The sequence below is a fragment of the Nelumbo lutea genome, chromosome 4 (genome assembly GCF_056320005.1).
Source record: "Nelumbo lutea isolate HS-2025 chromosome 4, American lotus-T2T, whole genome shotgun sequence".
Taxonomy (NCBI): Eukaryota; Viridiplantae; Streptophyta; class Magnoliopsida; order Proteales; family Nelumbonaceae; genus Nelumbo; species Nelumbo lutea.
In genome coordinates, this window is record NC_142687.1 from 1,281,155 (window position 1) to 1,297,219 (window position 16,065).

Consider the following 16,065-nt stretch of genomic DNA (forward strand, 5'->3'; position numbering starts at 1 on the left):
CCCAAACCTGACCTGAAACTCATCCGATCCTAACCCAACCTGAAGTTTTAGGGTTGGGTTAGGGTTAAGGATGGAGGTTCAACAATTTGGATTGGGTAAGGGTTGACATCAACCCGACCTAACCCAGTCCGACTTGCACTCCTAGGCCCTTAACAGCGAGGTAGTAGCAGAGCACAAAGAATTATTTTGTGAATGGTTTTAAAAAATGAACCAGCGCCTGAACCGGTCAGGGGTTCGATTACGAGTTCGAATGGTCCAACCGTTCGACCTGAATGACCGGCCCGTTCTGACAAAAAAAAATTAAATTAAAAAATTAGAAAATGGTCAAAACCGTTTGTACGATTAACCAGCCGGTTCAGCGATTTGCTGACCAAAATCAATGATTTTGGGGAAAAAACGGGTTTAGGGGAAAATGGAACTGGTCACCGGTTTTTCCGGTCCGGTCTGATTTTAAAAACCATGATTTTGTGCAAGTGTGTAAGAAGGAAGGAGCACAAATAAAATAATGCCTAGATTCGACTTGCACTGGTTGGGCCCAATTGGGAACATACCGCTAGTTGGTGAGGTGGATAAACCAAACAGAAGAAAAGGGTGGTGAGGTGGTGTGGTTCAGCTTTGCACAAAGTCATTGTAGTCATTAATCAGTCAATTACATTGAGGAGAAATACAGTGCGGCATAATGCAGAATTACGAAATTACAGCCCCTTATAAACGGTATCTTGCTCATGAATTTGACATCAATCCATGATCATGATTCATCCCCAATATGGTGGGGCTAAGAATTCTGAACTGAGCTGACCACTCATTCTTAATCCCAACCGTACAAAGAGGATGAATACTGACCGTGGATTCATCAACGGTTAACTAACAATGTCAAATTTACAGGGCCCAATGACAAGTGACATCTAGGAACTTACATTGTCTTTTACACCACGATATTGTATAATATAATATCTTTATTTAAGTTTGGGTGCATTACTATTAATTTATAATAACCAATTCAAATGCATTTCGCATTCACGGGTATAAGCATTTTATACAAGTTATAATGGGTTCATGTACATTTCACAATAATAAATTACTTGTTAATTGCAAAATTGCAATAGAATAAAATATATATGTATTTACAACGTATAAACTTTAGAATTTCTAAAATTTGTAAGTTTCTTAGCCACATCCATTTCATTTCCTCGAGTTTCTTTTGGTAATCGTACAAGGTAAAGCCAACACTTTGAAACTTGATCGTCATTGAGCTTTAATAATTAGCGTGGATCGAAGCCTTAATAGTAGGTGAATACCCAATAGGCCAATACCCATGTTCCGAGAGTTTAAAGTTCGCGGTTCGAAAGTAGGACAATGAAACAAAAGCAAATGAAAGATCAACAGCATCTAATGGTGGATCAATTGTAGGCTTGTAGCAGAGACCTAGCATCAACTCCCGCTGCCACCAGGGGGATGGGCTACCCCTGTTGTGTAGGCCCATGAAGCCAAAAATACACAAGTAAAAATCCCATTTTAAACAACAAGAAATGACATCCACGGGATAGCAATACATTATGTCACCACATGAAAAAGAATTATGACCGAGAAAACCTTGGCTTGGATAGCAATAACAATTTATCAATGTACGGGAATTTTACGTAAGTGACTTCTTAACCCAAAGATGGGGATGGAATTGATGATCGGAACCACAGATATTCTCATTTACACTACACAACACAAAGCACAAAAATTTAGTAATAACGGCCTTTAACCAAGAGAATTTAGCCACGGTTACCACTCTGCTCAAAATTTTCCAACTAAAAACTATTAGTCAATTCTCTAATTATCCCGTCTGGTAGACCTCCGACGAGGAACAGCATCTTCCTTTTCGTTCTCTCCTTCCTTCTCTCCACTGCTTTCCTGATTATTGGTAGCCTCTGCAGCTACAGTACTACTTGTCTCCTTAGTGACCTTAGTCTGCGTGCATAGAAACACAAACAACCTCAGAACCAAAGCTATCGATGGACGTATACAGCAGATCATTAAGTTCAAGAGATAAAGGGCAAAGGGCATCGCCAAATGAAAACTCACAGATGCTTTCTTCCCACCAAAGAGAATCCTAAAGAAGACTGTCAAGATAACTATCACAATGGAGACAAGAATGCCTATGGTGAGGTTCGGTTGTGTCTCTGCCTTCTCAATTAGATCCTGCAAGAGACGTACAGTAACTAATAAACTTCCAACAAGATTTTAATCAATGTTCAATAATGAAATTTATGAAGCTGCACAAAACAAATATTCAATGGTAAGAAAAGACTGCGGCCTCAGCTTCATGACTCACCAAGATTTTCGGCTTGTATGCATCTAAGAAAGGAATATCTGCCACCTTGTACAGGAGGTCAAATACCTTCTTCTGCAAGATTGAATCCGATAGTTTTAAAATTCATTAGCATCTATCAACAAATAAAATAAATAATCTCAGCAAGATGAAAAGAAAGGAAGACCAGAACATCACCTTAATGCCTGAAAGCCCATCTGAAAGACCTGGCGTCGCTTCCTCAGCCTTCTGCTTCTCTTTCTCAACCTCATATTTTGCCTTCCATGCAGTCTCCCTGTATGATTCTGCAACCTTCTCACCACTTGCTATCAAGATGTTGTCAAACAAGATACCATCCTGCATTGTCCAAATCTCAATGCCAATGGCCGCTACAGGCTCAAAATCGGGCTTTTCAAGCTCAAAATAATCTGGGTTCGGGATCTCCTGGGGCTTCCAAATACCCTTGTAGTTTGGATTGTCAATGAGAGGGGCGTGCCATTTTCCCTTGTAAGCAGGGTTTCTCTTCATAGGTTTCTTCCATTCACCACAACCAGGTGCTAAAGAACATTTGGGGTTCTCAATCTTTGGTGCCTCCCATTCACCATCCTCCTCGTCATCCCAATCTTCTGGCTTCGATGCATCAGGATCGTCAATTTCCTCAGGTTCATCATCCAACCATCCTTCTGGCTTCACAGCTTCCTCATCTACGATTTCCATGGGAGCATCCTCATCCCAGTCATCTGGCTTAACTGCATCTGGGTCGGGAATTTTTGCTCTCTCATCCCAGTCCTCTGGTTTCTTATCATCTGGGTCAGGAATGGTTTTGGGAGGGATAAGTGCTGGTTCAAAATCTTCATCTGACAAGAAATTTGCCTTCTTCTTCTCTTCCCCATCAATTAAAATTCTCAATTCATTATCAGGTTTCAGAATGGCAGTGTAAACGTGGGATAGTTTATCAGAGGGAACAGATGGAGGGTACTTGAGGTGGTGTTCAATGAAGTTGCCACTCTTGGGGTTCTTGTGCTTAAGAATGAAATGCACCTTATCTGTGGATCCACACTTGTCAGGTCCAAACATGATGGAGTAAGGAGACTCGTTGTCAAACTCCTTGGGTTTCCAACCAGCCTCCTGAGGTCGCAGATATTTCAGGTATGCTCCTCCACATTCTAGCCCATTCTGAAGACGAACCTCGAATTGTAGGACAACTGTACCATCTTTGAGGTCCACAGGTCTGTCAAGCTCATTCACTATGGCATATTTCCTTGCTTTCTCATTCACAAGAAGCCCATAATCGTCATGACCGTCACTCTTTGCATGCTTCCATACACCTGGTACCAAATACACAGAGAGATCAGCACAAAGTGCAATTGGAAAACCATTGACAAATGATAGGGGCCCGTGTTTGTGGATAGAATCCATGAATAAGAAAGAAATCGGGAAAAAAGACCAGGTAAACATGTTTCATCTTCTATAGAAAATCAGCCTAGTACACAAATGCCCTCATAAAAGCAATGCACCTATCCACTAATGCATCATTTATTCTCTATTTGGCCTAAGGGCAGGGCAGCAAAAGGTATTCATTTCTCGGAGCTCAAATTCATCTCTGATCCAATTAACGGTGAACAGAATTTGATCTGTTTATAATTAGATCGAATCAGATATGGATACACCATTATTCAATATCCAATTGCAATCCAAATTCAACTCAAAACCAATATAAATCTGGTAGATAAGATTCAATTTGAATCCAAATATAAATGAATTAAATTAGGATTTACCCATATCCAGTTTAGTTCAATCCCTTTGCAGCCCTACCCAAGGGTCATACATACACCTTGCATCATTGAAGGAATGAAATGAACAAAAATTATGTAATGAGAAAAACAAAGAATGCAATCATGGAAATATCCACATCAACTCAGATTATTATAGGTGGAGCAAGTACTAGTGCAACACCTCAACGGAAATTCATGCTGGTCTGGTAAATGAATAAATGAATTGATGAAGGCAAATAAATAAATCTAAGAGTCCAATTACAGTGCATTTCAATTATTTGATGCATGTTACAACTAGTCACATTAAAGACATCACATGGTCTTTACTTTTCATCGATTCACATTACAAAAGGCGTAATTTCACGTTCCACAAGGTGTACTTACCATTAAAGATTTTAACAACATCAAATATGACACTATGAGGTGTTGCTTTATCATTGGTGCATTCAGATTTGAGTTATGTTGTAGCAAGTGCCATAGAGCACCATATGTTTTGTCTTCATATGCCCATGACCCACAGAAAGGATAACAATGCAATCAAGTCAAATTGTAAGAAACACAAGCATGGGCTACAAAATCAATGCAATTTCCATTCCTATAGGTGGTATTTTTTTCAATGAAAGAAGCAAGCCAACGTCGTCAAGAATGCAGACATGTGCACATGTGATTCAAGAATGAAAGATGCATAATTCCATCAGCATATGTTGAGTGGTCAAACAAAATGTTATTACTTAAGAATTGGAGAAAACGTCCTAACCACTATGATGGATCAATGGGACAATAACATCAAATGTCTGAGTAGTAATGCATGTTTCTAGGACTGGCAATTTTGACCCCAACCCAGTTGACACACCCATTCCATCAGCGGGTAGATATACCCATTAGGGTCAAAAAGCAAGGGTCACGGTGGGTTGGTTCAATGGTACTCATAGGGTCAATTTGTTAAGGTTGAGGGGAAATTGGGAAAAGGGTTCCTTTCCTGCTCTTCCAAGTAAAAACGGGAGACACAGAGGTGGAGAAAGAGAAAGTTGAGAGAAATCAACAGAGATGTCTTCAAAGTTTGAACAGGAGACGCAGATGCAGAGGTAGAGAGGGTTAAGAGAAATGGAAAAAGGGTTCCTTTCCTGCTCTTCCAAGTAAAAACGGGAGACACAGAGGTGGAGAAAGAGAAAGTTGAGAGAAATCAACAGAGATGTCTTCAAAGTTTGAACAGGAGACGCAGATGCAGAGGTAGAGAGGGTTAAGAGAAATGGAAAAAGAGTGGTCTTCAAAATTCGAACAGGAGACATGCACAGAGATAGAGGGAAAGTTGAGAGAAACAGAGAGAGAGGTGGGAGGCCTTTCTTTCTCCCACTACAACCCAACCTCATCTCACCTCCCTGTAAACCGGAGCTAGAACACACTCCACACAACATCAACTGGAACTATACGCTCCACTTCTCTGCATCTCCCTTAGATCTGTTCTATCTAATCACCTCTTTACCTTTCAATTATTTTAGCACCATATCAAGTTTCTCATTTTTCTTGACAGATTTTTCTCTGATGCCATACAATGTTTTCGTTCAAATCAGATTCTCTATTCCACTCTCAGAATTCAATCTGAATCACCTGACTTTCTTACTTTACAACTCACGGAAATAAAATTTTAATTTTTTGTCTCTGTACTTTTTACAAATGAACCTGAATATCCGTACATCTGGATCGTTTTTCTGTGACCCAACAGAATTTTTGGTGGTGTTAGTTCAAATTATAGCCTTTAGAAACCGCCATTATATTGCTAGGACTTTGCTTTTCAACATTTTCAGAAACGCATAACTGAAACATAGAATCAGAGTGTTCGAGTTTTTTTTTTTTTTTTTTCCTTTTGGTTCCTGAAACTCAAAATCAGTTTAAGGATCTGAAACTGAGATTGATTTTTTCCCAAAAAAAAAAGGAAAATGAATATCACTTTTCGTAATTTCTTCTATTTAGTATTTTTTTAATTTATCATTTTGGCTATAATATATAATTTTCTTTAAAAAATTGTATCGCTTTTTGTGTTACAATTTCCATTTTTGGTTTGAAATATATATAATTTTTTTAAACTTTTATCATTTTCATTGTTTTTCTGCAATTGCTCACCTTTTAGTTTTTTGAATTTTAGCGAGTCATATGGGTGGGTTGGTACTCAACCCGCACACAACCCACTCGTTTGTCATCCCTACACATTTCCTCTTAAGTTCTTTCTTACACATAATGAACAAGTAAAAATGGCAAGCCAGAGACACTTGATTGCAATCAATGGTTCTGGAAAGCCACAGAAAACGGACAGGATTTATTGATTACCCAAACCATTGGAGAAGCATGGAAATTAATGAATGGTATTTCTTCTATTAATTTAAATCGAGATTACCACTTAAAATTTACAATTACTAATAATGTCACAGAGAAATCTAACTGGGTTTAGACAATGCAATGTTTAAGAGGAAAATTATTATTATTAAAGAAGAAAGGAACATAACGCAAAGGGAGAGCAAGATGAACAAATATTAATTCGTGGTACTCCTTTGCTCCGATCCACGCTTAGAACTTGATAAACTTGCAACTTTATAAATTCAGTCATATATAGTTAATAATTAATTATATGTCCTTGGCAATAATAAAATATGACAAAGGTATCAGCTTGCAAATTCTTCGGTAAGAAAAACAAATGACAAAAAAAACAACGGACGAGAGTACTAGATTAGCAACTGGAAATAATACCATTGTAGTCCCCCTTCTCTGAAACGATCCATCGTCCCTCGAATGATTCGTCGAACGACTCATAAAACAGCTGAGGAAACAACATATATTCATAATTAGACACCACAAAGTTCTCCAACGAGGGCAAAAGGAAAACCAAGATTCTATCAGATATATTTTTTCCCTTACCGCATCGGACGCGCCGAGGCGGACAGTAGTGCATGCGATCAATAGGAAGATAAATTGCAGAGAGATTTGTGTAGTTTCCATCAGAACGATTTCATAACCCTATAAGAGAGCACCAGCCGATGATTAAAGAAATAATAATAATAATAAGAAGAAGAAGAAGAAGAAGAAAAACTTAACTAGCTCAAGCCTTATCTATCAAGTCTCCCAAGTTCCCAAAATCGCAGAAGTCTAGACTAAAAAGCCTTCCCAATATAACCGTGAGCTACCGAAGAAATAGATATCGGACGAGGAAAATTCTAGACAGACTGAGAGCAGATACAAAAAGGAGATCCGATGGCTAGGGGAATGACTTAAACGGTATGTTACCTTGAGTCAGAAATCGGCGTCAGAGCTGCGATGTTGTAATCGTAAAGGAGTCGCCCTCTTGCGAGTTTCGATAGCGCAACGGATCGTGGATGATGGATCTGATCTAGTAACAAGAATCAATAGCCGAGGGAAAGGACCTACCTTGCCACAATAAAAAGACGGGTTTCGAGTTGTTTCGACCAATGATATTACAAGCCACGTGAACTTATCCAATTATATGTCGCCACGTGCTCTTTCCGTACAATTTTGTTGGCTGGAGCAACATTTGATACGATTTGGAAGGGTAAAAAGGAAAAATGGCAAATTACAAATTCGCCCTGTATCCGTAACAAGTACCCCTCGCTTTAATTTGCGATAAAGACTCGCTGAACTTTGAAGTTGCAATAAATATCCCTTGACCGTTAATTATGCTGACGGAAGTCACTAAATAATCAAAATGCCCTCTTCCAGTAACATAAACATAAAATGAAGTTTTTAAAATGATGAAAATGGGCCAAGCCATTCATTCCCCCTTTCCTCTACCCTACACAAACATCTAAACTCTACCCTACACAAACATGATATCAAATAAACATTTGACAAAAAATTTACATTGCTCTCAAAAGTTGTAGTCATGGTTTTTAAAACCGTACAGGACCGAATGACTACTTGCGAGCCGGTTAGGTAATCGGTTCCCTTTCACTGTTCGGTGATTTATTGACCCGAGCAATTGAATCGTTGATGTAGACAATGATTTTTTTTTTTTTTTTTTTATTTTGTAAGGTAGAACGAAGTGTCTATTCAAACTAGCTAAAACCATTCCTTAGAACTGTTCACTGTTCGATCCTGTTTTAAAAACCTTTGTTTTAGTTAACATTTCACCATAGAAGAATTGTTCGATATAAATATGAATTTGGATTAGTTAAATAGAATGCTGTTCAGCGGGTTGTAGAACCAATGATAAGGTTCCATATTAGTAATAAATTCATGGGCCCTATTATAAAAGATACGGACCCGCCCCATGTATTTAATATTGGCATGGAACCTCCTCATTGGTTCCATAGGCCACTGAACAGCTAGTTCGGTTAAACCTTGCTCTACAAATACAATAAAATATCTAATGTTACCAAAAAGTCAATCTCCATGGTCAAAAAAATATATATTTTTTTATCACCATCTCCAAAGAAAAATAACCTGTGGACACATATGCCACACCAATTATTTTAAATGTATCGCCATCGTTTCATCTAAAAATAAAAGGGCAATTTTGAAATTTAACAAAAAAAAGAACTTTAAACAGATAAATAAGAATCTTGTTAATGGATGGGTTCTTTATTGAAACATAAAAGTTTAAGGGGATCTTGTTGCAAATGGAAGTATAGGAGGTATTTGTCACTAACCCTATAGTGGGGGTCTTTGTAATTTATCCAACTAAAATTTATTTAAAAAAAAACAATTTTCAAATGATGCAAATTTATAAAGAAGCTTTGGAATCTTTCAAGTAGACATTGGATTTCAAAGCAAATCCATGAGTGAAATTTTAGAACTTGCCTAAGCATCTAATGGTTAAAAATTCAAATGACTAATGATAGGCAATTATTAAGGCAAGCAATAATCTATACTACGTAAAAAAGCATAAAGGGTATCAAAAATATTTCTGAAATTTTCTAAGCACAAAATTTATTCTTTATATTTAAACTTATTGATAAAAAATGAGGGCAAATAAGGTAATCAACTATTGATATTAAGTGAGTTGAAAAGAGGTTATTTTAAGATATACAAATAGGAGTAAGTTTGTAAAATGTACATTTTTCAGATGTAAGAGCATTTAGATTGTTGAACTTCACTATATTCAATTATCTATAAAAGCATAAAAGCATTTTTTTGCCGATTGCTTTTAGAACCTGATCAAGGATAATTTGGCTCATCTAATGATGTGACGATACATGGAGCAACAAGATGATGTGGTGACACCTCAACGATCCAAGCCACCTCGGGTCACCCAGCTAGAACAAGGCTCGAGCAACTTGCTACATCCACTGACCTACCGCGGTGCCACGTAGCTAGTTGTCTCCTATCTCCTTGGTATCATGGTATACGCCAACTGGTTTTTTCTTCTCGCCACTCGAATCGGATAGACTTGGATAAGCCTTATCAGCTTACTCGAATTTCATCTTCGAGCGCAAAACCAACTTCAAACTAGACGAGCCGATGATCTCGAACATGTATTGTGAAGCCCACAACATCTTGACTATATAAAGACCTTGCCTCTAGGTTCACAAGGTACGTGCAATTTAGCTCTCAAATTCCATTGTTATTAAGCTCACAACTCTCTCAAATCTCCATCACTAACTTAAGCATTGGAGTGCCCACACTGGGTAAAGCACATCGGAACACTCTGACTACTTTGTTTTGCAGCTCGACCAGGCGACATCACTCCCAATGTTCGAACAGTCCTCCAATAGGAAGCGTTCAAATCACACGTCATTAGAGCCTTTTCGGAGGTTTTTTTTTTTTTGGTTGTTGCTTTTTAGACTTTAGGATTTCAGATTTATTGAACACCACCTAAATCTGTTCAGGATAATTAAAATTTGTCCTAATTTGATATAATTGAAACACAAAATAAAGAACTAGAACCAGTGGAACCAAACTTTGAACCAAATGTCGGGACTCGGGTAGAACCAAGTCACAAAACCAGAAATAAGGCGGAACGAATCTTATTGTTTAGATGCATCCATTAAAACTATAATCATAGTTAATACTAGCACCATATCAACATAGGAATGCAATTTGGATCGACTTGGGTTGAGTATTTTAAACCCTAACTTAGTAACTCAAGCCTGATGTATACTTGTATTACCCGAGAGTTAATGCCTACAGATAGCAACTGTCCAAATATTTCAATTCTTAAGTTCAATCAATAAGTTAATGACATTCAAATAGATGCAGTAGCAAAATCCTATGTCTTTTTCTTTTTTCTAAGCTTTTACTCTTTCTTATTTATTTGTACACACACAACATATGCCCTTATACTAATGTGTATATCGATATCCATACTATATGAAGGGAATACTTGATTTGGATTCTGTACCAGTCATAAAAAGTTAAATTAGTAATTGAACTTTCAGAAATATACATTAAAGCCCAACTCCTTAAAGTTAGCATTACAGTGAGTGGTAAAATTATGAATGTGTCCATATTTGGATTACCTTTTACTATTCATCTTATTCTACCTTTGAATGTAAACCAGAGTTGAGTTGATAAAGGCTCAATTCAAGTGAACGTTAGTAGTAAATTATGATAATGCCGCTGCTGGTTTGCATCCAATGTTTGAAAATAGAAGAAGATGAACAATGAAAAAGGAGGACTAGGACATAGAACATGGCCATTTTCATAATTTTACCCCTCACCCCAGCTATAAGAGTAGCTTAATGAAATTAGACCTAAATGATTATTTCTGGAAGGAGTCCGGATCTGTTGATCATGCTTGTATGACCACATAACCAACCACCGCATGAGAAGATTACACCAGTCCATATGCACGCAAAATACTTTAGCATGTGTGGGGAACTAATAGATGGGTGTTAATAAGCCCCACCGTTAGTTCCCAAAAAATTTTCAAACCCAATTTCAGAAAAAAAGTTTTATCTCTTCTTTCTCCTTGAACCCCATCTTTGTCTCCAAATACTGTTCAACTATAAAATCTTAATCGCCATCTCCTCATTCTCTCTCTGCGTCTTTGAACTTCTCTCTCTTTACTTCTAAACAATGTTCACCGTTTAAAAATTTAAAACCCTAATCACTTTTTTGAACCTTATCTTCCCAACTTGTGATCCAATTATTCCCAACATTCACAACTACCATCGTATTGTTCTCATTGAAGCTACTACAGGTGAGTCTTTTAATGAAAAATATTTTCTGCTCTCTAAAAAAAATGTTCTATTTTTTAAGTTAATATTTTATATCACTTAGGGGTTTCGTATTGATTTCATCGAACTACTCTCTAACTCTTCATTTTGGAATGTTTTGTTTTCACTGCTTTTCAAGCTTTTTTACCACCAAACATTTGGACCACTTGTCTACTATTTGGAGTTTTCTCCTTCAAAAGTTTGAATGAGCCCAGACTTATCAAGCTTTTTTTATCACTCTCTAGTCATGACTTAAACAAATGGGACCAAACCTATGTAACCACACAGCCATACCAATAGATACCCATGTGCCATTATAATTCAGAACAAGATAAAAAAATGGGGTTCGACTATGATATGGAAAAGATATGATATGGGAAAAATGATTGACCAATAAACTGAAATCACAAACGTGGGAGCAAATAAGGTGTTATTTATCAAAATTCATGGATGAATTTTAATTGGTCAAAACTCTTTCTATATCATATCTTTTCTGCATCATAGATTTTATGAATGACAAATTTACATGGGTATATTTTCAACTATGTTAATATCCTTGTTTGGTAAATTTTATTTATGTCTTCTTCATAGTTTTTATTGGCTTATTCTCACGTTTCTTTCTTTCTTTCTTTTTTTCAGGAAAACTTGGGCTTTGGGGGTTTTTTGTTTACAAACAAAGCCACAATAATTGAATCACTTTAAGCATCTAATGCATTTTGGCTTATAAACTCAAGAGATAGCAATATTTTAAGTACTAAAGTGAATGATTAAAGAGAAAAAGTTAGTTTTTACAATTTAACTACCATTGTAACATGTGGGGCTTCTTGAAAGATGGCACATCAAGTCTATTTACTCCCTTACACTTATTAAAATCGTTATTGAGTATCATTTTGCTTATAATGATTTGATATTAAAGATGTCAATATTGTATTGGAACCTTCTACCATATTATTTTGTACATTGAATCCCAAAATATAATCCTTTAATTTATATTATCAAAACAATGGGTTATTTCTCAAATTAGTTGATCCACTTTTGTATTTAAATTGTAGGAATGTAGTGATTCTAATTTATAGAATACTGCTAAGGGGTGTTAGCTCCTACTTTGATTTATTATTTTTAGTAGTATTATAGTCATTTATTTGGAATTTTGAGCAAGTAGGAAGTTGATTAATTGTATGAGAAATTACATAATTTTGGAAGGAATGGTATAATATGTTACTCTGCACAATTAGCCACATAGTGGGTTAGCCTAGGGCGATGAATGAATCAACTTTCCAGGTGCTCTAACAATGGTTAATTTAAAATTTTGAAACCACTATCAAAATTGTTTTGCGTGTGTATGGGCAGGTATTATCTTCTAAAAGTTCATAACTTTATGTAGTAGAGTGACACATTTAAAAGCCAAAATACATGGTCTTCAATTTACCATTTAAAAGAAAAAAAGAGGGAGGTCATATATTTACCATAAGCATGGATATTCATACAACAATTGGATCTATTAACAACAAAAATTGTCCCATATCACATTCCAATCATGATCTATTTCCACATAATTGGGATCTCCTGCCAACAAAATACCTTCCAACCCCTATCAATGTAATCTCACCCCGCACATCTTATAATGAGACTGGGATCCACCATAAAAGTGGGACATATAATGTATGAGATGCATAGTATCATATTGTGTTGGAACACATTTTATTGGCAGGTAATTCAAACTCATGTCCACATATCTTATTGTGAAACTAGAACCCATCATGTATGTGATGTGTGGACACAAATTATGTTCAAACGTGTTGGGCCTCCTTCATACTACCCACAACCACTCACTTGACATCTATGGCTGGTGTGGATGTTATCATTGGCTCCATGCTCATGGCCATGGCCAACTACAAAGTGATCATGTTCGGATAATTCAAATTGTTTTTTAGGGTAAATTGCTAAAACTTCTCTTGGATATTCTGATTGTTGCTGAAATTTTCCTTGAAGTTTGGTAATTGCATTCACCTCCCCTGAATTTTCAAATATAATTGTAAGTATACCTCTTTTATTAGAATCTATTAATAAGAGACACAAAAATGTCCAAAATACCCTAATTTCACAAAATTGGAAGTATACATCTTACCTTTGAGCCATCGATATGAAGGGCAATTTGGGAAGTAAATCAACTTTAGGAAAGATATTGAAAAAGTTTGGGCTAATGATTCATTCAATGAGAAAATTGGAAAAAATAAATATTTAGGGCTAATGATTCATTCATTCATGCCTCTTTTTAAAGGATTTTAACAAAAAAAAAAATCTACTTGCAAATATTTAAGGAGGTGATTGCAATCAACTGAGCAACAAACTGCAATAAGCGGTCAAACTGGAATAAGTGTTATTTATCAAAATTCTTTCAATTTTGATTACATTCTTCCACATATCAACGGTTGAGATCTAGTAGTACACGGATCACTATTTTCTATATAAAAAGGGGGCCTTGAGATTCAAATGTACCGCCAAAGTAGTTTCATAATTTCATCAAACATTCAAACCTTTCGTCTGATAGAGCAGACTGCTGAGAAAGAAATGGAACCTGGAAAGACGGTGAAAGCTGCCGGAGGGAGAAAAGGGTCGGCGAAGCGAAAACCAATTTCTTAGTCCGTGAGGGCTGGGCTTCAATTTCCCGTAGGAAGGGTAGCGAGGTTTTTGAAGAAAGGTAGATATGCTGAGAGGCTTGGCAATGGTGCTCCTATTTACTTGGCTGCCGTTCTTGAGTATTTGGCTGCTGAGGTATTTATCTTTTTCCCCTCTGAGTTGGGTTACTTCGCTTTGTGGTTTTGAGTTTTCTTCTCTTATTCTATTGTGGGGTAGGATTTTATTTTGTGTGGTTTTAATATTTTCTTCCTTTCTTCTTTCTTCTTCCTATTTTAGGCGCTTGAACTCGCCGGAAACGCAGCTCGGGACAACAAGAAGATCCGTATTATTCCAAGGCATGTTCTGCTGGCAGTAAGGAACGACGAGGAGCTTGGGAAATTATTGGCTGGTGTGACGATTGTTCATGGTGGTGTCCTGCCCAACATTCATCAAGTTCTGTTGCCCAAGAGGACCGAAAAATCTGGAAGTGCTGCAGGAGAGACCAAGACCAAGTCACCGAAGAAGGCGTGAACCTAACTCAGAAGAACCCAATAGAGCTTTGTGTTGGTTTTTAAATCTGCTCTCTGACGGGGGAGTAGATTTAATTTTTGTGTGTAAAGAATGGTGCTGATCTAACTCTTTCAGAGAGTGATTAGACGAAGTTACAGTGAGGAGGGGGGAACTGTTATTTGGTGCCAAATTTATAGATTTCAATAGTTATTTTTTGGTGTCGAAGAGCCAAGTCTGAACTTCTTGTAGGCCTCCTTTACATATCCTGATATCCAAATACAATGAAATTTCACCTTATCCATGCATTCCCCTTCTTTTTTTATTTCTATCTTCCTTAAATTAGTACTTCGTCGTTGGGTTAAGAGGATTGGAATACATAATTATATGACCAACTACAGGAACAATGTGTTTCTGTCTGATTCGTTGAACTTCTCAAATCCCTTGTCCTCCGTAGGCAGATAATGTCATGTGGAGGATAAATTGCAATTGAAGGCTCGAAGGGATTTTTTAGTGGTGGAATTCTTTTTAGTCTCCCGCCGTTCGAACGCCACCTTGCCAAGATCGGCTTCGGTCAGGGCAAGTCTGTGCTCACACCGTCCCAATGGCCTTTCGCATCCTTGAATCAAGAATATCTCTCTATGAAGTAAATTACACAAGTATGCAGATATTCTCAATGCAAGGCTGATGTAAGGCTATAAAGGCTGTTCAAAAGGGTAATGCCCTGACTGAAGCTAAACTCCTTCCTGCAATGGGGATTGTGGAATGGAGCTAACCAGCGGTTCAAGTCGAACTGGGTTTAGTTATCTTGAGGTCAACCCTAACTTAACTTGAGTTGCTTAACTCCCTGGCCCCAATCCTTTCGCCGATTTTGACAAATGTACTGTTTATTGAATTTTAAGTGTTTACACTTATTCAATATTAACATTATTATGTATAAAATAACATAACTATTCTATTTTAGAACAAAATACCTTTAAAAGGTAAAATAAAGATAATATATATATATATATATATATATAATATTATTTATATTTCAATGTATAAATTTATATTTATATACTGTTTACACATGTAAATATGAAATTAAATCCAATTTAGATTTTAGCCCAACCCAAAGTTACATAAGGTTCATACTTTTTGACTTGATCTTCAACCCAGTCTTCTGGTAACATTATCAGGTCGGCTTTTTTCAATTGACACAAATGGGCTCCACGTCTTTATTGGTAACATTCTCAATCTCTAGTCCTTGGTTTATCTACAAAAAAGTTTAAAAGGATTTAAGGATCTTAATTTTACATATTTTTTTCTAAGTTAGGATAGAAAACGTCAAACTCAATATCAGGCTTGTCAGCTTGTTCTTTTTTATTTTTCTCCGAATGACGGGAATGGAATAGTACATGATGATGAGATGTACATGTGGGGTGCCTGTGGGGTATCAATGTAAACTCTAAAAGTTGATGGTTGTGGAAAACAAATTAGAGTTTATGCTATGCTGGAGTTCGTATCACCTACTATAAAATACTTTCCAGCCCTTTATCAATATGATCTCACACTACACATCTCCTACATGGCAGGTCCCATTTTTATGATGAATCCCAGTACCAGTTAACATACCAACTAAGCCACACCTGAGTTGGCAAACTTGTGCTTTTCTAATCCACTCTGCTGCACTTGTTGGGACTGAGTGTATCAATTGTTC

At 36.8% G+C, this 16,065-nt stretch overlaps 1 protein-coding gene and 1 pseudogene across 3 annotated transcripts; one reads left to right on the forward strand and one right to left on the reverse strand.

Moving 5' to 3' along the window:
- Window positions 1–1,580: 1,580 nt before the first annotated feature.
- On the reverse strand, window positions 1,581–7,510 carry LOC148853307 (calnexin homolog). Of its 2 annotated transcripts, none has more exons than XM_088983774.1 (7): window positions 7,351–7,510; window positions 6,985–7,083; window positions 6,817–6,886; window positions 2,498–3,627; window positions 2,324–2,395; window positions 2,074–2,190; window positions 1,581–1,959 (listed from the first exon to the last, which is right to left on the reverse strand). In XM_088983774.1, the coding sequence occupies exons 2-7, from the start codon at window positions 7,063–7,065 to the stop codon at window positions 1,822–1,824; spliced, it is 1,608 nt and encodes a 535-aa protein (XP_088839900.1). In that variant the 5' UTR covers window positions 7,066–7,083; window positions 7,351–7,510; the 3' UTR covers window positions 1,581–1,821. The 2 variants fall into 2 exon arrangements, with proteins under 2 accessions (XP_088839900.1, XP_088839901.1); XM_088983775.1 differs by having other exon boundaries at window positions 7,162–7,475.
- A 6,213-nt stretch (window positions 7,511–13,723) lies between these two features.
- LOC148853308 (histone H2A.1-like) lies at window positions 13,724–14,663 on the forward strand (annotated as a pseudogene). Its single transcript, XR_016112373.1, has 2 exons — window positions 13,724–14,012; window positions 14,154–14,663. The product of XR_016112373.1 is annotated as a histone H2A.1-like (transcript).
- Window positions 14,664–16,065: the final 1,402 nt, after the last annotated feature.